We start from the raw sequence: 26,206 nt of genomic DNA, 5'->3' as shown, positions 1-26,206 counted from the left end.
AAGCCGCCGTGTCAGTGTACCTACGACCGTCGGCCGAGTGTTTATATGCAGTGTGCGCTTCGCTCGATACGATTGGGGTGGCGGGAGGTGTTGCATTAGTGAAGTGGTGTAAGGGGAATGGAACGGTGAACGGTGAACGTCAGTACGAAGAAGTTCGCGCGTTCTTCCGTGTCTACTTTGAGTTATATTATGTGTGTACTTTAGTTATCTCTAACGGGTCGTCGATAAATATTCTCGTATTACCGATTAAACCATTCAAAAATCATTTGACGTACGTGGCATAATAATACGTCTGTTTTTTTACCTGTCATATTGTTTAAATCATTTTCATAGAGTATTCTTTTTATTTATAATAATAATAATAATAATAATAATATTTAAGATTCAATGAAAAGAAGACAAATTATTTATTAACTTTGTATATTATTTCGAAGTCGTATATTTTAATGAAATTTTAAAATCATACGTTGAAACGATAAGCAAGGTGATTAAATGATCTTAATGATATGATGTGAAACGTAAGCAAAGAAGAAAGTTCGAAGACACTGTGCGGGGGAGAGAGAGAGAGAGAAAGAAAGACCAGTGCCATCCCTCGGATCAGGAAGCATTTTCCAAGGCCACGTGGACCACGTTGGGAGCCCTACAAAATGTATGTATTATTTTGATTAATATATCATTTAGTTTTCTTTAACATATACACGCACAAACGTGTAGAGAAAATTCTGTTATTTAAAATTCAAATAATTAAAAAGAAATATAAATCCGACTACTACTTTCAATTTCAAGTTTATATACTTTGAAAAATGTGTGTTAATAAAATGGATCTTTCAAGCAAGGTAAATCATTTCTTTCATGTTCTTCGTTCCAAGACAATGATTTACGTTTATTTTTAATTAAAACAAATATTAATTAATTCATTTGAAATCTCAAAGAAATTCGACGAGACGCGTACTATTTTTTTTTCATACTTGTGTCAAATTTGTTCTTTCATATTTGTTTTTTTTTTTTTTTTTTTTTTTTTTTAAACAATATAGATAAAATAAAAAATAGTTTAACAGGTGTACACCGTTTTAATGGAATCTCCATGAACGGTATTAGGAATTGTATTTATATGTGAGACATGATGATGGTGGTCTGTCTGTCTGTCTGTCTGTGTTATCCCAAAAAAGGATAAATAGGACAGACAGTATTTTCTATTCTTTATATACAGTTTATTTCTCATAACAACTTTATACACAGTATATATATATATATATCACGTATGCATGCACCCAGGTGAAATAAATAAAAAAAAAAAAAAAACAATTGCAATAAAAAAAAAGTACAAATATTAGAATAATAAAAATACTATTATTATATAATATTTGATGATGATTGTATCAAGCAATGATAGAATTTAGAGATCTACTAGAAATCATGGTAGATGATAATTATTCGATTCACGTATATTTATTAAGAGCATATCAAACGATCGATTGATCGAACCAAAGCGAGAATATAAATCAGAGACATTAATGAAAGAATTTGTCTCTATATAATATGTAACAATATAGATAAATATGTATGTATATGATATATGTGTACGTACGTACGTATGTATGCGTGTACACGTGGTACGTATGCGTGTATTTGTCAGAGGAGGAGGAGGCAAGCATAAATTAGTTACGCGATCTTGGATCATTTATCTTTTTTTTTTATTATTGGCTTCGTCTATCGTTGAGATGATTATTATCTTCTTCGATGATCATGATAAAAAAATAAAAAGAGATATACAGAACAAGAAAGATAAAGAAAGATAAAGAAAGAGAGATAAAGTAAGAGACTGTTAATTTTTCTAAGTATTTTTTAATATATATATATATATATATATTATATAATATTTAAAAATAATAAATATTGTTATCAATATTAATATATTGCAAATATACGTTAATTTTATTAGATATTGTTTAACAACTTTAAATATCGATTATCATTTAAAACAAATATGATAATTTTTTTTTACACCCTTCATAGTATAATTTTCTAGGGAATAGTTAAAGATAGTTATTAAATGTTCCCCTACTAAATTTTGACTAGATAACATTTAATTGATATATATATATATATATATATGCATGTGTTTATAACATCGTAAGGATCTTATAGATTTGACCACTGTCATTTAAATTCAGTCATCGTTCTATATATATATATATATATGTATATGAAATGCATAAAGGTTTCGAAAATTACTTTGACCGTGAACTTTTACACTGTGCGTATAGCAAACACAACACATAAACACACACACACACACACATATATATATATAATACGCGTTGTAAAGTAAAAAGTACAAAAGTAAAAAAAGTAAATGGAAGTAGTAGTTGGTTGTAATTCGTAAGAATAATCGATTGTCTTTTATATATTTTTTATTTTTTCATCTTTTTGAACTTTTCAACTGTGAATAAATATTACGTGCAAGAAGAAGATATTGTTGCATTACAGTTTTTAATAATATATTTCATATTATTACTATCATTAATAATAATTATATCAATTTGTAATGAATCGAAGACAATTTCAAAAAAAAAACAAAAACCAAAAAAAATTAAATGATCATCCATCTTTGTTAAATTTTAATCATAGATCTTGATATTGAAAATATACATTTGATCTTGTTAATAATAATTATTCGAAAATAGAAAGAGCAAAGATCGAAATGAATGAAGAGAAGGAAATTGAACAGAAGGGGAAGAGGGGGGAAGATGGGGAGGAGGGGTTTGGTTAAATTCTCGATTAAAATTCGTTTGATTTAGTCTACACTTTTCTACGGGGGTATTGTCTCCTTCACTATTGTCTGTCTCTTCATTCTCACAGTGACCTAAATTTTGTCTATCGCTCGATTTTTCTACCCTTGATATTGTCCGTTTACATTAGGCGTTGGGATTTAACTTGGCATCGATCGAACCAACAACCAATGGAATCCTTTAGTTGGTCGTTCACGTGTACACACGCGACTCCGAGTAATTCCTAAACGATTATCTGAGAAACTAGGGTGTACATAATTTAAATAATACAACAACAACAATAACAAAACAAGAGTCTAATAAGTGCTCAACAATTTTCAATGTTTTTTTTTTTTTCTCGAAAAGAACAGATCATTGAACGTTTTATTTTTATCAATAATGATTGTGTTTATACTTTTCTGTAAATATACAAAATACAAAAATCTTCTTCTTCTTCTTATTCGTCGTATTATTAGATTTCTTTCGAATTTCATTTTTTGGTATTGGTTCGTTTTTTTTTTTTTTTTTTTTTTAAAGAAATATATATTGAATGTTGATAAAAATTCAATGAAAATCGTTCAAGGTTATGTTAATAACAATAGTCAAGCTTAAATATATATATATATATATATATGCATATAGTCAACGTGTTTGGGGGGTCTCTAATCTAACAGATGTATGCGTCAGACATCCTTCCTCGGAACAACGATAAGTTAACGTTTGTCATCGTTAATAACATTTTATCGATATCGCGTATTTATTTACACGTTCAAAAAACCACGTCAGTACCACGTAAATTTCATAATTGTTGGTTGTAATTTTTATTCATAATACAAAATTGATAATAATTATTACGTAAATTAAATTATTTTCAATTTTTACGTGTCACTCAAAAAAATCATCTATTCCACACAAATTTTATTACAAACAAACAACAATATTTTTTCTTATTCAAATGTTATTAATTATTTTGATTATTCTTCGATAATTGTAAAACATTCGATCTCACTTTCAATACAAAAAAATAAAAATAATTCACATTTTTGTCTTATCGAGGCTCAGGTTAACGACGTACAAATATATGTGAGAGGGGTAAGGAGGAGGAGGAGGGGTAAGGGAGGAAGGTGGAAGGGGGGGGTAAAGATAAGGTGGCTTACATTAGATACGCTTTTTGCTGACATATGTATAGATATAGAACGTCATCATCATTTCGTTCATTTAGTCGGTGACCGTGTGAATGAAAACATCAAAAAAAAAAAAAAAAGTGTTTGCATCTTGTTTCAGATTTTTGTCAGATCTATTCATTTGAGAATAATTCTCAATCAAAATAAATAAATAAAAGAGAGAAAATACAAGAAACATATATATATATATATAGATAGATATAGAAAATGTTGGTTAATTTTAATAATAGCATAACTGTGTGGGGAACCAACCAGTGCAAGTGCACCGAGTGTGCCGATGAAAGTCATCGCTTCCAAGTGGATTATTACAACAACGTTGCTTCCTGAATATCATTCTATATATCTGTTTTTCTTTCTCTTTCTCTCTCTCTCTCTCTCTCTTATTTGTGGGTGTAGTACTACTCATCGTAAAAATAGAACAGGCAGAGTAGACTTTCTTCTTTCGAAACAATTTCAACAGAATATCTCGTTTTGATCATCGTCATCATCATCATCATCATCATCATTATCATCGATAATTTGTATTCGCGAATATTTGATCTCTTTGATTGAAATCTATTTCCTAGAATAATATGATGGTGGGGAATTTTCTTATTGTAGATCGAACATAAATATATATTTTCAATACTAGTCATCGATAACTTATTTCTTATCATTTTGAACAAAATGATGAGGAAGGAACACACGTCGGAAATGGAATGATAAGATTTTGTTATCGATGCCTATTAGATGATACTTTTCGTTTGTTTCAATGAATAAAGGGAATAATACGTTTGTAGATGTGCCAGTATGTCCGAGAGAGGCATGCAAGAAGCAGCTTGCGAGGAGGAGATCGAGAAACAAGCTTCTCTTTACGTATTCCCGGGTGTATCTCGTCAACAACAACAACAACAACAACAGCAGCAACAGCAACAGCAACAACAGCAACAACAACAACTTCCAGGGAGTACCACGATATCATCCCTTCAAGTTACACCGTCATCGGCACCAATATTTGGTTCTATGAGAAACAACGATGTCGGGGAGATCAAGGATATCGAAGATCTTTCATCTCGTTCAAGAAGAAGACCTTATTCGAAGACCCATGCGAGATCTGCCAGTCATGGTGGTGTTCTGGCAAGTTCGAGCGTTACATCAAACTCGTTACCTTATCAAACGCCTTGGCAAACTGGTGGATCGTATTTAGGACCTTTACCATCAATAACTGGACCGATTCGTCCCTCGGCATTGAAAAAACCAGGACATCAAAGAGCTTTCAGTCAAGGACAGGTGGTAGATGTTCAAAACAGTCAACTTCCTGTTACTGGACACAGTCGAGTTGGCTCGAGAACAGATTTCATTTTACCACCTGGACACAGAGAGGAATCTCGGCCTTCAACAGCTGGGAAAGTGCCCTCCTTTCGTGGACACTCCAGACAAGCCTCCAGGTACAAATTCATATTCAAATGAATCAATCAATTATTTATCATACATTACAATAATTGTTTTTGTTATAATCCATTTCTAGATCGGAATCAATCTACACAATAAGACGTAGCGCGGCTCCACCATTGTGGAGAAGAATTTGGGCACGTTGTTTTGGACCTTTACCTGAGGAACCTCGATTAAGGACGATCGTACCTAATCATTTGGTACCACCTAAAACTCCCAAGAGTCAGCATCCAAATGGTGCAAGAGTAGACAATAGGTTAGATCTTGTAACGTTTCATTTTTTTTGTTGTTGTTCATAATTTGTAAGAATGTAAAACAAACGTTAATGGAATTTATTTCTTATTTCTGTTGTTAAAACAAAACAAAAAACAATGTAGGGTACGCACAACGAAGTATACGACCCTGAGCTTCCTACCACGTAACTTGTTGGAACAGTTTCACCGTGTTGCTAATTTATACTTCATATTAATCGTCCTACTTAATTGGGTACCGGCTATCAATGCCTTTGGAAAGGAAGTGGCAATGATTCCAGTGGTATTTGTATTGGGTGTTACAGCCTTGAAAGATTTTTTCGAAGATAGAAGAAGATTGGCCAGTGATCGTAGAGTCAACAATTCCACCTGTCGAGTTTACGTTGGGTAAATATTAATTAATCATTATTATATTTCATATTTTTCCCTTAATCCATTTTGTATTTACACAATGTATTAACAACTACTACTATAGTCATCGTGTTATTATCAAGAAATTAAATGTGAATGCTTAGAAATATGATAGAAATCTGTAAAATTGTGCTAACTGATGAAGACGAGTCAGAATCCTTCAGAAAGGTTCCGCTCCTTCGACCGCGGAATTCGATCGATCGATACCAATGCGGTTGTCGTTTCGAAGCATTTAGGTCGACTACCAACGTTATATACATATATATATATATATATATATATATATATATAAACATATATGTGGGTGGGTGAGATCGAGAGAGAGAGAGAGAAGAGTGTCTGTCTTGCTTTTGTCTTACATTCAATCGTATACTTCATTCTGTACATATCAATTATATACTCTCTTTCAATTACATACACACATGTATATATATATATATGTATAAACACACGTACACATTACAATAGATAACATATAATTTTTTAACAAATATTTCAAGATATATATATATAGGGTATTAACAAGCTTTGTATTTTTGTTCCACTCTTATCTCTTTTATCATTTAAATTACCTTGTTACTTCCGTTCAATCCCTTTTTTCTTTTTTTTCATCTTTTTAATTTCAATCTACTATCTCTAAACGTCGCATATGTTTTCTAACGATTAGAAATAAAAAAAAAAAAAACGTACGATCAGGTGATTCCAAAGAGAAACTTCACGTTTAAAGTGAGTTTTCTTTTTCGTTGCATGCCACGTTGTTCGGATTCCTTAACAGGTAGATTGAAGAGGTCATGGTTGTGGTAAATCTTTCTCTTTCTTTTTATTCTAACACATATACATACACACATACATACATACACACATAAACGTCTGAAGAAACACCTGTACACCCACACATACACATATCTCCAGTTTTTACATAGACACGTGTCATTTAATTTGAATGAAAACTCGTCACATTTAGTTGTTTGATAAAAGAATCTAGGTGTTAACAAAATAAGGGATGATGATGATGAAGTTAGAGGGTGATATGACTGACGATGATAAAAGTCGACAATCGTTGGTAGTTTTTGATGACTGTACTGTTGTAATATCTTCTTCTTTTTTTTTTTTTTTTTTTTTTATTTGTACATGCTAGTAAGATTGTCTATGTAGTTGTGTCCCTAGAACGATCACGACACGGAGGTCATTTATAATGCAATTTAATCGCACGACTGCTAACATAGGACACATACACTAATATATATGCAAAAGGTATATCGATCTATTGTGATTCTGATACGCGCGTAAGTTTTTATTTACCAAAAAAAAAAAAAAAAAAAAATATAATAAATTAAAAATCAAGAGAAAAGAGATAAGAACGAGGGGGAATCTCTGCAATTTTTTTTTTTTTTTTGTAACTTTTGTCCTTCGTTAACTAGTTACAATTTCTTTTTTACTAGATTCTTTTTTCTTTTATTTTATTTTTTTTTTTGAAACATAAATTGACACGACCTTTAACACACGTGGCTTATATTATATGCTCGTCACATTTCGCGTTATCGTTTTTCCTCGTGACAATTTATCCCGTTATCGATGCTTTTTTTTTTTTTTTTTCTTACGTGTACACCTAATGCAAAACTTGTTTCTAAACAACATGTATTATTTTAAACGATGAATGATTCCGTTGGAATAATAAAATAATCGTCGATATGTCTCTTTTCTTCGAATATTTTATTTTTTTAAAGTGAAAACTTCTTTAGAACGGGTGTTATTTGAAAAAATGTAACGGAGCGGTAGGCGACGGCGGCGATGTAACGGAGCGGTGTAGGCGGCTATGTAACGGAGCGGTGGGAGACAATGAAACGGCCAAGTTACTAAATAAGAAGAGAATACAATTATCCTACAGTAGATATTTTGTATTCGTCTTATTCTCTCGAAACTTAGTTTTTGGAAGATTTCATTTCTAACACGTGTGATCTTACACACATGTTTCTCTTTTTGTTTTGATTGTTGCTTGTTTCATCTTACAATTTTGTTAATTCGAATTTTTGTTGGATTTCAATTTGAATTAGAATTAAAAGGTGAAAATGATAGAGTGTAGTATCTATGGGATTATTTAATGGTTTATTTAAAAAGAATAATTTTGTTGCATTAATAATTAATATTGTTCATTGAATTTTTGTGAATTTAAATTTTATTAGAAGGTGAAAATGGCAGGGTGTAACATCTATGGGATTTAATGGTTTTCATAAATTTGATTTAATTATTTGATGAAAAAAAAATAATAAAAAGTTTTGCTAATTTGAATTTTTTGTAAACTTAGGGGTACAATATTGAATTCAGTAATTTTCCATTATCTTGTTTTTTGTTGTGTGGGTTTCTAAATTCCATCCTAAAGGATTTGAAACTAATAAGATTAGGTTTGGATAAGAAGCTTCGGTACACGTGTACCACGTATTATTTTGTTCTCCTCTCTCTTTCTTCATTTTAATTCCATGTTCTTTATAATCGTTATTCAAGAAACGTTCGATTGACTCCATCATCATCATCATCATTCACTTCTATTCAATTGAAAATAAAGTAGACGGTTCGTGACACACTACCCACCACATTTGGAACAATTTTTATTATTTAGTTTAACTTAATTTTTCTATCACGATATATATATATATATATATAAAAGTTAAATGATCTTGACATTTACATTAGATCATTTCAATCAATGGATTGGATTTTAAGTCACGAATGAAATTTATACGAAATTTTGTTTATTTATGTTACCAAAGTTGCTATGATTTTTGTTATTGTCATAACTGTAATAATAATTTTATTATTTATATTATTTAAATATATTTAATATTAATATTTTTAATTTATATTATACTAGGGGTGCCCTGCCACGCGTTGCTGTAGCTCACAATCAAATAATTCGCAATAAATTGAGATATAAACTATTCCTATCTTTCAAGTTAGATAAAACTGCACAGAGTGTGCAAAATTTGATTAAAATCGGTTTAATAGTTTAGGAGTCCATTGCGGACAAACAACGTATGACACGTAATTTATATAAATTAAGATAATATATTTAATTTGTAAAAGTTCTAAATGTATGAGTCTTATTCTCTCGTTCGATTTGTTTTTTTTTTTATTTCAAATCACTCCCATTGTAAAGTTTTCACTTGAAAATAAGAAGAAGAAGAAAAATAATGGAGTTCAACAAGGTGTAAATATTTAGTGAATGAAAGAGACTAACTTATTTTAGGATCAATGTATGTAACATTATTCTAATGTATTCACGATCGAAGAAAGGACCCTGTTGATTTTGCATAACGAGGTACCAACCACTTCTACTAACAAGCAAAAACCATCTTGACTCTCTTTCCATTTCCTTTTCTATTTTTTTTCTTTTTTCTTTTTATTTTTCTCGTGGTTTTGCGGCTTCTTTGAAAAATACTTTTGATAACGTTACGAATAGAACCGATCGATCGGTAACACCACCGACGGGTCCCGATCGTTCGTTCCACTCTCTTTTTTTTTTTTATTATTATTCCTCTCTCTCTCTCTCTCTTTTTATTCGCATTGCTTGACGAGACTATGCGAATTCCCACAACTTGTTTCTTTAGCTCCTACACCAATACCAACATCGAACCATGTTCTACAGTGTACTCTCTTCTTTGTCTACTCTTATCGGCCATTGACTCCTCGATCGAAAAGAAATATTCTTTCTTTAAATTTAACTCTTCTCTAATCTTTTTCTTTTTCTTTTTCTTTTTCTTTCTTTTTTTTATATTACTCAAAATTACAATTTGATCTTTTAACATCAATCAGATGATTTCTTGGGCATTTTTTTTCTTTCTATAACTCAAAATACAATCAGATTTTTGTACACCAATAATCACCTGACGATTTTTGTGTCACATGTTTTTAGGCGGCAAATTTAATTTTAAATTAATTAATAATTCGAGTGTTCTATTGTTTTTTCTTTTTTCTTTTTTTAAATCAAACAGATGAATAAACAAAATAGAAATTAATATGTTTTTTATAATTCAAAATACAATCAGATTTTCATACACCAATCAACTGATGATTTTTGTGTCACATGTTTTTAAGCGGCAAATTTAATTTTAAATTAATTAATAATTCGAGTGTTCTATTGTTTTTTCTTTTTTCTTTTTTTAAATCAAACAGATGAATAAACAAAATAGAAATTAATATGTTTTTTATAATTCAAAATACAATCAGATTTTCATACACCAATCAACTGATGATTTTTGTGTCACATGTTTTTAAGCGGCAAATTTAATTTTAAATTAATTAATAATTCGAGTGTTCTATTGTTTTTTCTTTTTTCTTTTTTTAAATCAAACAGATGAATAAACAAAATAGAAATTAATATGTTTTTTATAATTCAAAATACAATCAGATTTTCATACACCAATCAACTGATGATTTTTGTGTCACATGTTTTTAAGCGGCAAATTTAATTTCAAATTAATATAATTTTTGCGTTCAATTTCATTTTATTTTTATTTTTTTTTAATAAAATAAAAAAGATGAATAAACAAATTGGAAATTAATGCATAGTACGTTGATAAACATCGATTATTTTGCATGATAGGTCAGCTAATACACATACCTATAATATATAAATTTCTGTTTACGTTAGAATAATCGATAAAAAAAAGGTACGTGCAATGGCATCAAAATGGATTCATTTCAATCGAGCTTTTTTAAAACAATCATATAAGTACACATTTATACGTCAATTTGTTATTTTTTTTTTTGCACAATACCACCCTGTCTCATCATTTATACGAGTGTAATATCTAACCATCAAGGTCTTACAACTTTATTACCATAGTATATTTTTCATGGTCAAGTTGTGTCAGAACCACGTATAAATTATGTTAACGCGTTAACGTAAGGGGAAGCCCACGCTGTTAGGACGAAAAAAAAGAAAAAAAAGAAATTGTGCAAGAATGAGATTGTTCAATAATCTTTAAGCTGTTTCTATGTTAAACAAGATCAAGATGAGAAGATTATTATAACGGGTGTTAGGAACAAAAAAATAACCAAAAAATAAGAAAAGGAAACGAATATTTTGATTAATAATCAAAGTAATACCTTGAAAATTCACGATTGTATTTTGTAAATAATATAATTGGATCGTAGAAAGAATAAAATTAATAAATAAATTAATATTGGGATTAATCTGGGAAAGGGGCGTGACGTAGCAATTGGACCTATCTACTCTAATTTAGAATTTAGCCACCAGATAGCGTATTCAAGTGTGCTGGAAGATCCCAATAAATGAATCATTTTTTTTCTATTTCTGCGTATAAATCGAATATGAATTTTACCTTGACACAACCTTAACGGGAATTTGTTTTTTCCTTAATTAAGGTTTGAATTTTCTCATAGATTGCATTTACAGTTCTTTTTTTTTTTTTTTTCCTTTTTTTACATATCCATTAATAAAACTTCGGTTTTCATCACGTCCTATTTGTGAATACTCTTGAAGTATACTTTACACAGAACTAACGTAACCTTCTTTATATTTATAGATTATATATTTGTTCCGATTTGTTCTATCTATTTTTATCAATTTCTATGTTGATTTCTGTCATCATTTCCTACGAAATTTCAGAGAAAATTAGCCATTAGAAAATTGTCTTGAAACAAAAAAAAAAAAGAAATGTATCACTTTATCTCATGTTTTTGCACCTTTGTTGACACGATACCTTTTTAAAAAGGTGTGTTCAAATCCAACAATCTTACCGATGATGTTTACCGATGTCACAATCGTTTGCTTGATCGAATGATATCAATGACTTTTATTTTATTTTATTTTATTTTTTTTAATGTTCATTTAATAATTAAATTTAATAGGTTTATCAATTTTTTTTTGTTTTATAAAAAAAAGAAAAAAGAAATATCAGAAAATTGTGAATTTTTTGAAGAAATTCTCGTTCATCGTCAGAATATATTTTAAGTTTAGGGATATGATGTCAACTTCACAAACACAATCATAATATTCACAAACATAATTATTTGAACATATTATTTTACTTTTCTATTAGATATCTTTTATAATAGTTTTATAATAGTTTTATAATAGTATTTTAATGGAACGTTATTAGAAAATAATTTTGTTTAGTTGATATTTCTCATAAATGATGTTGCCAATTTTTATTTAAGTGATTATTATCGGTGTCATTAAAAATCTGTAATTTTAGTTTTGTCAATAATTACCGTAATTTCAAATTTATAATTTTTATCTAAGATATGATTATTTTGTATTATTATTTTTAATAGATTGAAAAAAAAAAAGAAAAACAATACTTCGATAATGTATCATAGTTCAGATTTAAGATAATTTCAAATGTATTATCGTCATTTATTTTGTTATTTTAATATTGGAATCTCTAGCACACTTGAATACGCTATCTGGTGACTAAATTCAAAATTAGATTAGATAGGTCCAATTGTTAAGCCACGCCCCTGCCAGAGGATCCCAATATCATAGTTAAATATTATGATAATTTAAGTTTATTATCGTAATTTTGAATTTATTTTCTATAAATAAATGACTTTTCAAATAATCTTCTTAATATATATATATATATAAATTATGTGTCACGTTGTTTGTCCGCAATGTACTCCTAAACTACTAAACCGATTTAAATAAAATTTTGCACACTGTGTGCAGTTTTATCTAACTTAAAAGATAGGATAGTTTATATCTCAATTTATTGCGAATTATTTGATTGTGAGCCATAGCAACGCGTGGTGGGACACCCCTAGTAGTTTCCTATAAATAAATGACTTTTCAAATAACGTAATATTTAATTAAGATATTTGTGAACAAACGTAGTCCTATTATATTTCAACAAGTTATCATCGATATCTTTTGTGTAATCACATAAAAACGTATCATCGTACACAATTTCAACTTCCTCCCTTTTTTTATGATTATACTTCAATACGAACAAAAAGATAACAGATGGAGTTTTAACTACTAACGAGTTCACTGTTTATATTCCTCAGTTCTCTTCTTTTTATTTTTATTTTTTAAACAAGTTTTCTTCTTTATTATTACTGCTTGACGACTTGAAAAAGTCCTTCCTCCTACTTAAACTCTTAATTCTTTTTTTTTTTTTAAATCGTTAACATCGACCTCTACCTACTTCGTTAGATCGGTCTGACCTTATTTGGCTTTTGATTTCTTTCATTTCCATCAGATCAAGAAGGATAGATAATTTCAGATAATTTCATTTGAACGAGACATGAAAAAAAAAAAAAAGAGAAAAAGAATCCTTCCTCTTCTATTATTTTTTATAATTGAACAAGGAAAGAAGTGAGTTCCAAGATTTGTAAAGAACGATACTTTTGTGGTGTAAATTAGGAAGAAGAAGAAGAAGAAGAAAAAAAAAGAAACTAAATGAAACGTGTTACTTGTCTTTTCATCATAGGGAAACAGGATGATGTCAATTAGTTACTAGAAATAGAAAATATCTTTTATTATTGCAGTATGACAATAAAAACCGGTTAAAAGCATTTACATGTGCATTCACACGTTCACACATATACACATAAAGATACAGGACTAGAAAGAAAGAAAAAAAAAATGGTTGACTCATGTTCCTCTTACAAGAATTTGTTTCTATTTTTTTCGTTCAAATTAATTAACTATCAATTATTTTACAAATTGTCAAATGTTTATTTAAACAAAAACAAATATTATATAAGTATTCATCATATGGTGTGTGTGTGTAATGCAACTATGAAAAGATGATGCAGATGAATTCAATGCTTATTGTAGCAGATTTGCGTGGTATTATCTCGTTGAAGTCAAAGAAGAACTTGAAGGAAAAGGAGAAGGAATAGGTGGTGGAGGTGGTGGTGGTTGTGATGGTTGTAATGGTGGTGGTGGTGAAGGAGGAGGAGAGGATGAAAGATCCTTCAGACTTTCCTCCTTCCTCCACTTCCTTTTCATCTCGTTTTTCTTTATCTTGTTTTACTACTTGGAACGAGTGCCGTTAAGTATTGCATGACGTCATCAGTTACATCATTACAAACCATGCGTGTTATAGGAAGAGAACAACCATACATGTGGGACATATATTTGTACTTATTATCATCATCTCGGGGTTTTCCATGGTCACAAAGTTGAAACTTTCAAAATGAATATTAATTATATTTCAATCAATTAAATTAATTATCATTAAATTTGCATATTAATTGCATTTGTATATAATGCATACTAATGCATTTAATATTATAATAATATATTGTATGTCTTTGTATGTGTGATATAATATAATATTTGTTTTTTATATAATAATATATTAATTATTTATAAATATAATCTTATCTTCTTAATAGATATAAATTACGTGTGACGTTGTTTGTCCGCAATGGACTCCTAAACTAGTGAACGGATTTTAATCAAATTTTGCACACTTTGTGCAGTTTCATTCAACTTGAAAGATAAGATAGTTTATATCATTCTAATAGATGGCGGTATAAGGTAATTCGTTGACTTAAAGAGACGTGTATATCGGACTAATTGTGAGCTACATTTGTTTGTATTTTCAAACAAAACACATATAGCTAATTGATATTTAATTGAATTTTTCCTAGACTCGCAAATCAAAACTCGCAAATAATAATAATAATAATTATTATTATTGGATCTATAAATCAATTAACTTTTGATTAGATTTTTTTGTTTCATATAGAGAGGAATTATTTCTAATCAAGGTTTTTCCAATCATTTTTTTTTTTTTAGCTTTTGCGTAAATAATAAAGAGAGGACTGATGGATGGAATGAAGGTTTTCTTCTAAGACTTTTGCTATTTTAAAAGATACTTATTATAGTTCGTACGTTCATTTCAAGAAGCGAATATTATATATTGGTGATTGGGTGACCTTCACTCACGATCGGCAATATATCCGATCACGTATCTAACAATAACTCAACCATGTGGCACATACCGTTGCATTAGAACTTTATTAGTTCAATTCTAGAATCATTTTCTTAGAAACTATCTTATTATTTGTTTTCTATTTTTCAGAAATATTTCATTAAAAGAAACCCATCTACCCACCCATCCATCACTTCCCCCTCATCAAGTAATTACGTTCATATCTAATCACAAATATCGTATATTAAATCATTTATTTGAAATGACATCATTAAAACGTTTCTAGTTTACTTTGGTCCAACTTCAAAGGTCTCCTTTTTAACGTTTCAGTTTAGTCTACTGATTATCTTCAAACGTGCTTTTCTAGCAAAACAAATTTCTGCAACATTGTTTTCCAGAGTTAAAACACACACGCACTAGAGTCGTCATAACTTTTGCTATTTTAATACCAGCCTGAATAAAATCAAATTTATTTGTTTTTTTTTCTTTTAAGTTAAGATTGAAACTCAACAATCCCCCCCAAAAAATAGATACAATTATTTATTTGGAAATAAATTAAAAACTATGTCTAAATATATATAATTGGTATGAATCATTTGTAGAAACACATTCGTGTTTTCGATTTAATTGCAAGAACTTTAAAACTGTCTCACGAGTATTATTATATCGTGACAAAGTATCATTTTTATAAATTGCAACCTAATTGTACAATTAGGATGAAATACAAACAAATAATATTAAGAAAATGACACGATATTAAAAGTAATGGATTACACAAGTAGTCTCTCTCCTTCTCTCTCTCTCTCTCTCTCTCTCTCTCTCTCTCTTAAACTCTCTTAAAGTTTTCTCCTATGCGGGTTAATTTAAATGTCACGCGACATGGATAGTAGTCAGTCGTCACGTTGTGTATATGTCATTCTGTTATTTCCATAGATAGATAGATACGTTGGTAGTTAGTAAAGGCATTGAAAGGTTGCACAAAAGGTCTCGGTCTTGGTCTCGGCCTTCCAACTCTCTCATTACGATCAATGACGCGTAACAACTAAGTGATGATAAAGATTCAATTCCTTTTTTTGTATTTTATTATTTCACTAATATTTTAGAATTCTATCAATTTTTATTCTCCAACAACAAATCTTCTTGTTTTAATACACGATGGTATCGAACAAACGCAAACATTGTTTCTGATCTCGAATGAATTTCATTTTATCTTTGTATGTCAACAAAATAAAGTGTTCATTTAGATTAGAAAGACAATAAGTGTGTGTATATGTCGTTAATGAACCACTTTCATTGTTTTCCCAAGTTGAACTGAATCGATGTCTTTGTTTCTGTTGTGTTCCACCGACTACACAACTATTTTGCATTAGTTGAATCAACTTGGCAAACCTTACAATGTCTTCCTTCTACTTTTATGCAATACCACTTCATGTCAAACCATTTAGTATATTTTGTTAATTCATTTATCAATTTATAAATTAAATTAAGCCTGTCGCTTGTGAGAGACACATTATTTTTGTATATTCGTTAAATTGTTACTTTTTATGACGTTGTTTCAGGGAAGGAGGTAGATACATGCAGGTGGCATGGAAGGACGTAAAGGTCGGTGACCTGGTACACCTTTCAAACAACGAAGTAGTCCCAGCAGATCTTTTACTTCTTCGTAGCAGTGATCCTCAGGGTTTAGCTTATCTCGATACCTGTAATTTAGACGGTGAAACGAATTTGAAACAACGACAAGTAGTTCGTGGTTTTTACGAATTGCAGGATACATTTCAACCTGCTAAATTTCGTTCTATGGTAGAAGTTGATCAACCTAGTACTAGGATATACAGGTAAACGATTATTTTATTGGGTTGGCAACTAAATCATTTTATTTTAATTTCTTTAACATTTCGAACAAACCAACATTTATTTTATAGATTTCATGGTGCTGTCGTTCATCCAAATGGTGGCAGAGTACCAGTTTCAACGGAGAATTTATTACTCAGGGAATGTTTATTAAAAAATACTGATTTTATCGAAGGTATTGTGGTCTATGCTGGACATGAGACCAAAGCAATGCTAAATAATGGTGGGCCTAGATACAAAGTATGTTTTACATTAAATTTAAATCCATTCCATTTATTTCCATTCCTTTTAACTAATACAAATTTGTACTTGCAGCGTTCTCGTTTGGAAAAAAGGATGAACTGCGACATCATTTGGTGCGTGGCAATCCTGTTAATACTTTGCGTGATTGGTGCAATTGGTTGTCGATTATGGTTGTCATCATTTTCATCGAAACTTTTTATCCCTTTTCTTCCCCTGTTACAAGAACCCAATATCGAGGGTATGATAACATTTTGTACGTTTGTTATAATACTTCAAGTTATGATACCTCTGAGTTTGTACGTAACCATCGAGATGGCCAAAGTCGGACAGATTTATCATATCGGACGCGACAACTTTTTGTACGACAAAGAAACCGATCGGAGAGCTGAATGCCGTGCCTTGAATATCACCGAAGAGTTGGGTCAAGTAAGTTGAAGATATATAATTGATTAGAAACTAATCTGACACATGAATTAATGATTCTGAATTGTTGTTAGGTTCAATATATATTTTCGGACAAGACTGGTACATTAACGGAGAACAAGATGTTGTTCAGAAAGTGTGCGGTTGGTGGGCAAGATTATGCTCATGAAGGGGACGGTGAAAATATGATGCCTTGTCCAAGATTAAAAGAGGATTTACTCATTGGTACTTTTAGGCATCGTTTGCAAGAGTTCCTTATTGTATTGGCAACTTGCAACACCGTTGTGGTTAATTCACAACCACATCATGATATTATGAACTCAAGTGGTATTATAGAGAAACCACAAAAAAATGGAAGCGGACCAACTAGGTTGGTATTTGATATTTTGTCTTATTGATCTTTTGGGATCTAATTATTATTACAATATAATAATAACAAATAGGTACGAGAGATTATCCGAGTCTAGAAGTGTGACACCTTCGCCATCGCCATCGATACCACCCTTGCCAGTATCATCAACACCACCCCCAAGTATTGCGGAAGACAACAACCCTTCACCGATCTCATCGATCATCGATTCAGCGGCTGTTCTTAACGATACACCTAAATTAAAAACTAAAGTAACTAGGTATGCATTAGTTTTTTTATTAACATTAATTGAATCTAGGATGATTCTCGAGAAACATTTGATTTCAAGGCTGCCTCGTTTCCAGGCCAAAGTTGTTGAACATAAGTTCGATACCGAGTATAGGTTTGGGTTTGTTGTCGAGAAGACAATCACCAAACGGTGGACAGAAAAGGCGTAATATATTGAGTCCAATCTTTGATATGAGTGGAAGGTCTGTTGAACAACTGACACCAACACCGGCTATCTACGAAGCTGAAAGTCCTGACGAGTTGGCTTTGGTTAACGCTGCTAGAGCTTACGATGTCAAACTTCTCAAACGTACACCTCGTAATGCTATTATTTCACTGCCAGACAAATCTATTCTCACTTACGAGATTTTATATGTTAGTAATAATTTCAAATTAATATTATTATTGTTTTTATGCATTTTTCTTTATGTATTTGTATATGTATTTTAGGTTCTGCCTTTTGACTCCAGCAGAAAGTGTATGTCAGTTGTAGTACGTCATCCGTTAACCAGTGAAATTATTTTGTACAGCAAAGGAGCCGATACAACGGTGTTAGCGTCGTTGATATCGAGTGACGAAAATTCAATGACGTCGGCTAAAATTAGACAGCAATTAAATTCGTACGCTCGTCAAGGTCTTCGTACATTGGTCATGGCAAGAAGATCGTTGACTCAACAGGAATACGAAACTTGGCGTAAAAAACATTTGGAAGCCGAATTGGCAACCGAAAATCGCGAACGTCGTATTCGAGATTCTTACGCGAGCTTGGAAAATCATATGACGTTACTTGGAGCAACTGGGATCGAAGATAAATTGCAATCAGGTGTTCCAGAAACTATCGCTGCTTTGGTCAACGCTGGAATCGTTCTTTGGGTTCTAACAGGTTTAACAAAATACTTTAAAAACTTATACAACAAATTGATTTTCAATTTGAAATAATAATAATTTTTGACTTCAGGTGATAAACCAGAAACAGCAGTAAACGTTGCTTACTCGGCTCGTTTATTTTCGCCAGCTATGCAACTGTTGCAATTGCAAACGAGATCTAAATCGGTCGCGGAAACTTTGATTCACGGATATTTGGAATCAGCTAAAAAGGATAATGTTTTAAGTGGAGGAGTTCATAATCGTACCGAGGATGGTATAATGATGTACGGATACGAAGTTGCAGAAAGGGATGCACATATGATAGGTAGTCCATGGCCAAGGAAACGTGCACTAGTAGTTGATGGCAAAACGTTGACCGTCATACTTGACCCAAGATCTGGTTTAACTGGTCCGTTCCTTGAATTAACAAGAACCTGTTCCAGTGTACTCGCTTGTCGAGCTACGCCTCTTCAAAAGGTAAAACACATCTACCATCATTGTATTGGTGCATTTGTTTTTCATTTGACACTTTTTTTTACAGGCTTATATAGTGCGTATAGTGAAGGAACAACTAGGAATGAGAACATTGGCTATCGGTGATGGTGCTAATGACGTGAGCATGATACAAACAGCCGATGTTGGTGTTGGTATCTCTGGTCAGGAAGGTACACAAGCTGTCATGGCTGCTGATTTCGCTATTTGCAAATTTTCCATGCTCAATAGACTTTTACTCTTGCACGGGCATTGGTGTTACGATAGATTGTCGAGAATGATATTGTATTTTTTTTATAAAAATGCTACTTTCGTATTTCTCATCTTCTGGTTTCAGGTAACTTTTACTATTATGTATATTTCAATTAATTCTATAATTTCGTATTTATAATCTTTTCAATGTTGTTTTCATACAGTTTTATTGCGGTTTCTCTGGCGCTGTAATGATAGATCAAATTTATCTGATGCTATACAACCTGTTGTTCACATCGCTACCTCCACTTGTATTAGGTGTATACGATCGTATAACCACACCAGATGTTTTACTTTCTAATCCAGAACTTTATAAAAGGGGAAGACTGGGTTTAGTTTATCGACCTTTTTCCTTTTGGATCACCATGGCCGATGCCTTTTACGAGAGTATCGTCATATTTTTTATCATCTTCTTGGTTAGTACAACAGCTTCGATTATAACAAATTCATCTACATTTTTATAAATCTTTATTAATATATTTGTTTCTTAGACTTATTACGATTCGACCATCGATATTTGGGAATTTGGAACAACCATAACTACGGCATGCATTTTTTCAATGCTTTTACATGCATCTATCGAAACGAGATCATGGGTAAATATCGATTAAGACAATGAAATAAAATTAGAACCACGATGAAATGATAATCATAAATGATTTAACAATTTCAGACGATAATTCACGTGGTTGCTATAATGGGATCACTTTTCACCTTTATGGGATTCTGTTTAATATACAATGCAGTTTGTGTAAATTGCATGGGATTACCAGGTTCATATTGGGTTATGGAAATGGCAATGACAAGGCATACTTATTGGCTTTCTGTGATATTAACATCAGTTCTAACTGCATTACCGAGGTATTTGACGATGAATTTAATTAGAATAATAATTGAAACAATTTCAAAATTTTGCACATTCTATATTTTGTTCGTTGCAATTTAAGATTGACGTACAAAAGTGCAAGATCGACATTGGTACCTGATATGATACAACGTGCAACTGTTGCGGTTTCGAAAACTCAGGGACGTCGACAGCGAATCGCTGGAAGAGCCAATTCCAGTTTTATAACAGGTTGGTCACGTTCGAGTCAACAAAACACTACCAGGTAATTATAATTTGAATTTTTCTTTTTTCTTTTTCAATGAACGATTTTGTTTTCATTGAAATATTATTCAACAGACCAAGAAGTTACGGGAATCCAAACGAAGCATTGACAACCATCGTTGCGTGACAGCACATTACAAATGGAACCAAGAAGACGAAGACTGCTTATCGCCTTAGGTCGATAATACTGCCAAGACCTAGATTTTTCTTAATTATCATCGACGTTGATTTTTCAAAATGGCGACATATTTCAAATAATAACGTCGCATCTTACGTTGTTGTAGATTCAAATTAACAAATTACTTATCTGTCGTTGCTGTCAAAACGTTTAACAGCTTTTCCTGTTGTTGTTGTTGTTGTTGTTGTTGTTGTCGTTGCTAACGCATTTTCAATTTTATTTTCTTGTTTAATTTTTTTTTTTTTTTTTTTTTTATTATCATACTTTTAATTTTCATCGTGGTGGCCTTAAAAAGAAAACAAAACAAAAATAGAAGAAAAAACAATCGTATTAGATTCTTTTTATTCGTTGCATTTCAAGGCTGTGAATTTTTAGGGACCAAGACTGTCTTATAGTCAAATTCTCTCTTTCTATCTCTCTCTCTCTCTCTCTCTCTCTCTAAAATGTCGATCGGTTTTAACGGGGTTGGAAAGAAAAAAAACGTTTTAGTGAAAGTAATCGCTTTGAGTTAGAGTGATAGTGTTAATAGGTAAAGAAATACGTTCGGTCGACATACTTAACAGTAATATCGATAGTTAAAGTGTGCATACATATATATATATATATATATATATATATATATATATATAGAAAATTGTTTAAAAACATTTTACAGAGTAATGTATATATATATATATATAATATATGTTATGCGTGAATGTATATAATTCTATACATCATGTGTTAGTTAATAAAAATATGCCATTAAATTTGTTACTATTGTAATTAAGTAAAATAATTGCGTGAGAAAAGAAAATATATATATATATATATATACATGAATTATAATATATGTATATAATATATAAAAAAATTATCTTACGTGCGTGTATATAGAAGAAAGAAAGATTTAAACAAAACAAAAAAAAAAAAAAGAGATGTTTTATCATTTATTATATATTGAAAAATGAAGAAACGCGTTGCACATGCTGCTGCTGCTGCTGCTGCTGCTGCTGCAGTTGGGCATAGTATTTTGATAAAAATTGTAAAATTCAAGATGGTGGAGATGTTGATGACTATGAAAGAAACATAAATACCAAAATGCGTTCCTCTGAATAAAAAAAAATCATTGATCTTTTGCTTATTTTCTACCCGTATTATGGAAAATCCTGTTACTCCAATCCAATGAGGAAAACAAAAACAAAAAACAAGAAAGAACAAAGATAAAATCATAGATTTGATAAGGGGCTGTTTCTGAGAAATACAAATCGTTGTTGGTATTCCTTGAGAACCACTGTATCATGCGGAAATAAATCGTGGTAGGGATAGAATTGGTTGGTTGAGGAAAAGGGGTGGGTGGGGTTTCCTTTTGGCGTGCCGTTGCTGTCGCTGTCGCTGTAGCTGCCTGCAACTCTACTTCGATGTTGGACTTCAGTATACCTTGGCTATTTAGAAAGGAGAGACTACCTCCTACTGAGGTACACTTTTACACATATTGTTATTTCGTATGTGTATGTGTGTGTACGTGTCTCTCTCTCTCTCTCTTCGTGCGTGTATGAATGTGTGTGGGTTTTAGATGCGGCTAAACAGTCGACTAATATTTCTTTCTTTTTGCTTCAAAATAAGTAATTAGTGAATAAAACAATTATTGTTTAATAATCGTGCAGGTGAGTGTGTGTGTGTGTGTGTGTCTCTCTCTCTCGTGTGCTGGTGTTGTTTACCGAATTTTTTTTTTTACAGTTTGATTTTACACGTGGCTAAAATATCCGAGTTTTTAAAGAAAGGATCTATCGGTTCGATTTTTTTTCTTTTTTTCTTTTTTTTTTTCTGAAGTGCTAGCCTGTGATGTTCTGTTAAGAACTGTCTGAAATTTTGTATTCAGGAATTTGGATTTTTTTTTTTTTTCTAAACGAATGAATTAATCATGTCGCATATATTTCTTTATACAGGAAGAAGAAGATCCTCTTCTAGAAATTCTTTTTAATGAACGTACAATTAAATATTTTATTTTGTTGTTGTCTTTTTCCGCATTACAAATATCGGAATTTGTTATTTAACGAGTTAGCTATCGGTGCTTTTTTTTTTTTTGTTATGCGTGGCAAAAGATTAGAACGATCAGTTAACAAGTTTTTTTTTTTTTTGCAAATGAATCAGCAAAAGAACAAAATTTTGTTTTATACATATCAAATGGAATAAAAGAAGAAGAACTTTTTTAAAAATACTTTTTTTTAAACACAATAATAACAACAACATTAAAGTTAGATAAAATTATCAGAATGTAATGAACATATAACACAATTTGTGCAATTACTGTTAATGTAAAAGAAAAAAAGAAATTAGATTGATTTTGCAATAAACTAATAAACTAGAGTACGCTTTTTTTTTTTTGTTGCTTTTTTATCTAGATTTATTATATTTGCATATTCATATGTTACAAGTAGATGTCACATGTTATTCATATTTACGAGAGAGAGAGACACGTTCTTGCTAAGTGCCAAATGCTATATTTGAGTAGCAGCAGAGAACAAAATATGTTTCGTGTGTCAAGCAGTGTGAGAATGAATTACTTCATCCTTTACAATTAGAGACCTCACCTAAAGAAGAACATTTGTACAAATAATACTGATCAATGTTTTACGTATGTATGTGTGTATGTATGTATGTATGTATTACGAAAAGATCCTGATTAAGAGTAGAACTTGAGGAGTGTTCCCGGTCAGTCTGTCAGTCAGTCAGTCAGTCAGACGATCGATCGAGACTGATAGTCGCCGTTGACTGTGAACACCAGGATTACTTCAACAATTTTGTCACGTGTCTCTGATAGATATATGTATATAAGACTGATAGTATTAGTCATACATACACACACACACATATATATATATATTACGTTTAGAAAAGAAAGAGTAAGTACTTATAGCAGTGTATAGTAATTACGAGATAGCATTTGCTAAAGGACTATTTATAAATCAAACTAAAGTTTAAGCTATATGAGACACACGGCCTTATTTCTTCTCTCTTCTATTATTATAATATTATTATCATCTTTGACAATTATTATTATTATTATTATTATTGTTATTGTTATTGTTATCAAAGGGGTATAGCCGGATTAATATGGGAAATCTGTCCCTGTGGCTTTTTTTGACTCGAACTTGGGGAATCGATTTGGTGTCGAATCAAAATAATTCAACTCTTTTTTGTATTGTTTGTATTTTTTTTAAACTTAGATCATTTCTATTTTTTTTTTTTAAATTAAACACACAATTGTAATATTTTCGATAACACTTTGACACGTTAAGATAAGAAATGGGGACAGAAAAAAAAATCTTATTAGATAAATAAGAAGAATTCTTCTTCTTGAAAAGTTGATGATATACGTGTGACACGTTATGATGAAAGTGACATACGTATGTGTGTGTGTGTAGGATATTTTGAAGATTATTTCTATTATCCTTTGCAGGATTTTACTTCAAATGATTTCGTAGAAATGGAACAATTTATTATTATATTGTATTTTTGTTTAGGATAAATAATTTATATTAATTAATTAATTAATTGATAAATGTTACATTATTTTACATTAATATTATAACAAACACATATATGCGTTCATAGCACTCTAAGGGGGTTAATTAATCGTCGAGTGTTTGATTGGGAAATTGATTTGCCAACAACTTTGTTCAATTTTGTATTATTTATTATTTGATCATATGTTTGATGTGAAAAAAAAAGCTTTGTAAAATAATTTTCTTTTTTCAGGGAGACGACTGTAATTTGAATTTCCTCTTGAAATAAAAAACTTGATTGGGGGGAGAGAAAAAAAAGAAAAAGAGAGAGAGAGAGAGAGTGCATTGCAGATGAATGAAAGTTAAAGTTTATTATCATTGAACGTTTTATTCCTTTTTGATGAATCATCATTGGATAACGTTTGCAGTTTTAATCAACAGGGAGAGAGAGAGAGAGAGAGAAGTATTTGATATTTTCCTTTTAACAAGTGGAATGAACGAACCATCTATCAGATTATGTTGTTTTCTTTGATCGTCGTCATTTGATAGAAAAAAAAAAAAAAGAAAAAAAAATCAAGAAGAAGAATGTTTCATTTAAGTTAATCGCAAGATTAAGGAAAATCATGATCAAATCGTACATTCATTTTAATTATTGTCAAAAGATTTTTATAAGACAGATGATATCGTATTGTCGAAAAAAGTCGAAGAAATCGAGAAGATTTTGACACTTTTATTTTCGAATAATTTACAAAAAAAAAAAAAAGGTAAGACATTTAATAATTTTTTTTATTTAGCATTCTTTTTTTTTTTTTTTTTTTGAAAACACGAGTTTCATCACGTGAACCAAATCCACGTGGTTATTTCTGAGTTGATAATTTACAATTGAATTAAATTACAATTGAATATAATCACAATTGTAAATTATAATATTTATAAATATATTATATTTAAATTAATGAATATTATTATATTTAAATAATATGAATATAATTAAATAATTAAATGTTCAAATTCTATACGTTTGCATTAACATTTATCAAATTTATTTTTACTTGCATATTTACAATTGAGTTGTTATTTTTATTTTTTTTATAATCAATTGTAAATTATAATATTTATAAATATATTATATTTAAATTAATTACAATTGTAAATTATAATAATTAATTTATTAAGATTGTATATACGTTTGTATTAAAATTAACCAAATGTTTTTTCTTTCTTTTTTTGTTACCTGCATATATTTTTCTGTTATTTTTCTTATCTTTTTTTTTCAGGATACATCCATGTGATTTTTATTGGATTAAAATAAATCATAGTTGTAATTAATCGATTGCAAAAAAAAAATAATAATAATAATTAAAAAAAAAAAGGAAAAAAAAATAGACGAAGTTTGAATTGAATAATTGAATGACTTTCAACTTGAGTTTAGTATAAACGAATGAATTTAAACTCGAATATTATATAATATCCTGTGGTGTGGTGACAGAATAACAACACTGATGCAGTTGAATCGTTGACCTTCATATTTTTCTCAACTGTCTTCATCGTAACGAGACCTTTTTTTATTACCTTTAAAAGAAGATGAGTATGCCTCAGGCTAATTGAACATCACACACGTTCAGATATTTATGCAAGAGGAAGAGGAAGGAGAAACATAAGGAAAAGTAAAAAAGAAATAAAAAGAAGAAGAAGAAAAAGAAAAAGAAG

The 26,206-nt window shown here is 30.4% G+C and overlaps 1 protein-coding gene across 1 annotated transcript; it reads left to right on the top strand.

Annotated features, from left to right (window-relative positions):
• Positions 1 to 18: 18 nt before the first annotated feature.
• On the top strand, positions 19 to 26,206 carry LOC107070423 (phospholipid-transporting ATPase VD). Its single transcript, XM_015328619.2, has 20 exons — positions 19 to 649; positions 4,735 to 5,382; positions 5,463 to 5,642; positions 5,764 to 6,024; positions 16,517 to 16,792; positions 16,880 to 17,048; positions 17,124 to 17,477; positions 17,549 to 17,844; positions 17,918 to 18,103; positions 18,189 to 18,486; positions 18,562 to 18,994; positions 19,070 to 19,455; positions 19,520 to 19,807; positions 19,887 to 20,138; positions 20,214 to 20,318; positions 20,396 to 20,583; positions 20,670 to 20,831; positions 20,906 to 22,465; positions 24,750 to 25,260; positions 25,774 to 26,206. The coding sequence occupies exons 2-18, from the start codon at positions 4,745 to 4,747 to the stop codon at positions 20,955 to 20,957; spliced, it is 4,524 nt and encodes a 1,507-aa protein (XP_015184105.2). The 5' UTR covers positions 19 to 649; positions 4,735 to 4,744; the 3' UTR covers positions 20,958 to 22,465; positions 24,750 to 25,260; positions 25,774 to 26,206.

Source organism: Polistes dominula, unplaced genomic scaffold (assembly GCF_049000335.1).
Source record: "Polistes dominula isolate Pdom_NZ unplaced genomic scaffold, Pdom_raw_medaka contig_21, whole genome shotgun sequence".
In the NCBI taxonomy this organism is placed as follows: domain Eukaryota; kingdom Metazoa; phylum Arthropoda; class Insecta; order Hymenoptera; family Vespidae; genus Polistes; species Polistes dominula.
This window is presented reverse-complemented; position numbering and strand designations above follow the sequence as displayed.

Excerpts from the sequence above, each read along its gene's own strand:
- LOC107070423 (XM_015328619.2), top strand. The coding sequence starts at position 4,745 with ATGTCCGAGAGAGGCATGCAAGAAGCAGCTTGCGAGGAGGAGATCGAG. Across the intron at positions 18,104-18,188 it reads TTAAAAACTAAAGTAACTAG|GCCAAAGTTGTTGAACATAA; the intron begins GTATGCATTAGT and ends CCTCGTTTCCAG. Across the intron at positions 20,139-20,213 it reads TATTTTTTATCATCTTCTTG|ACTTATTACGATTCGACCAT; the intron begins GTTAGTACAACA and ends TTTGTTTCTTAG.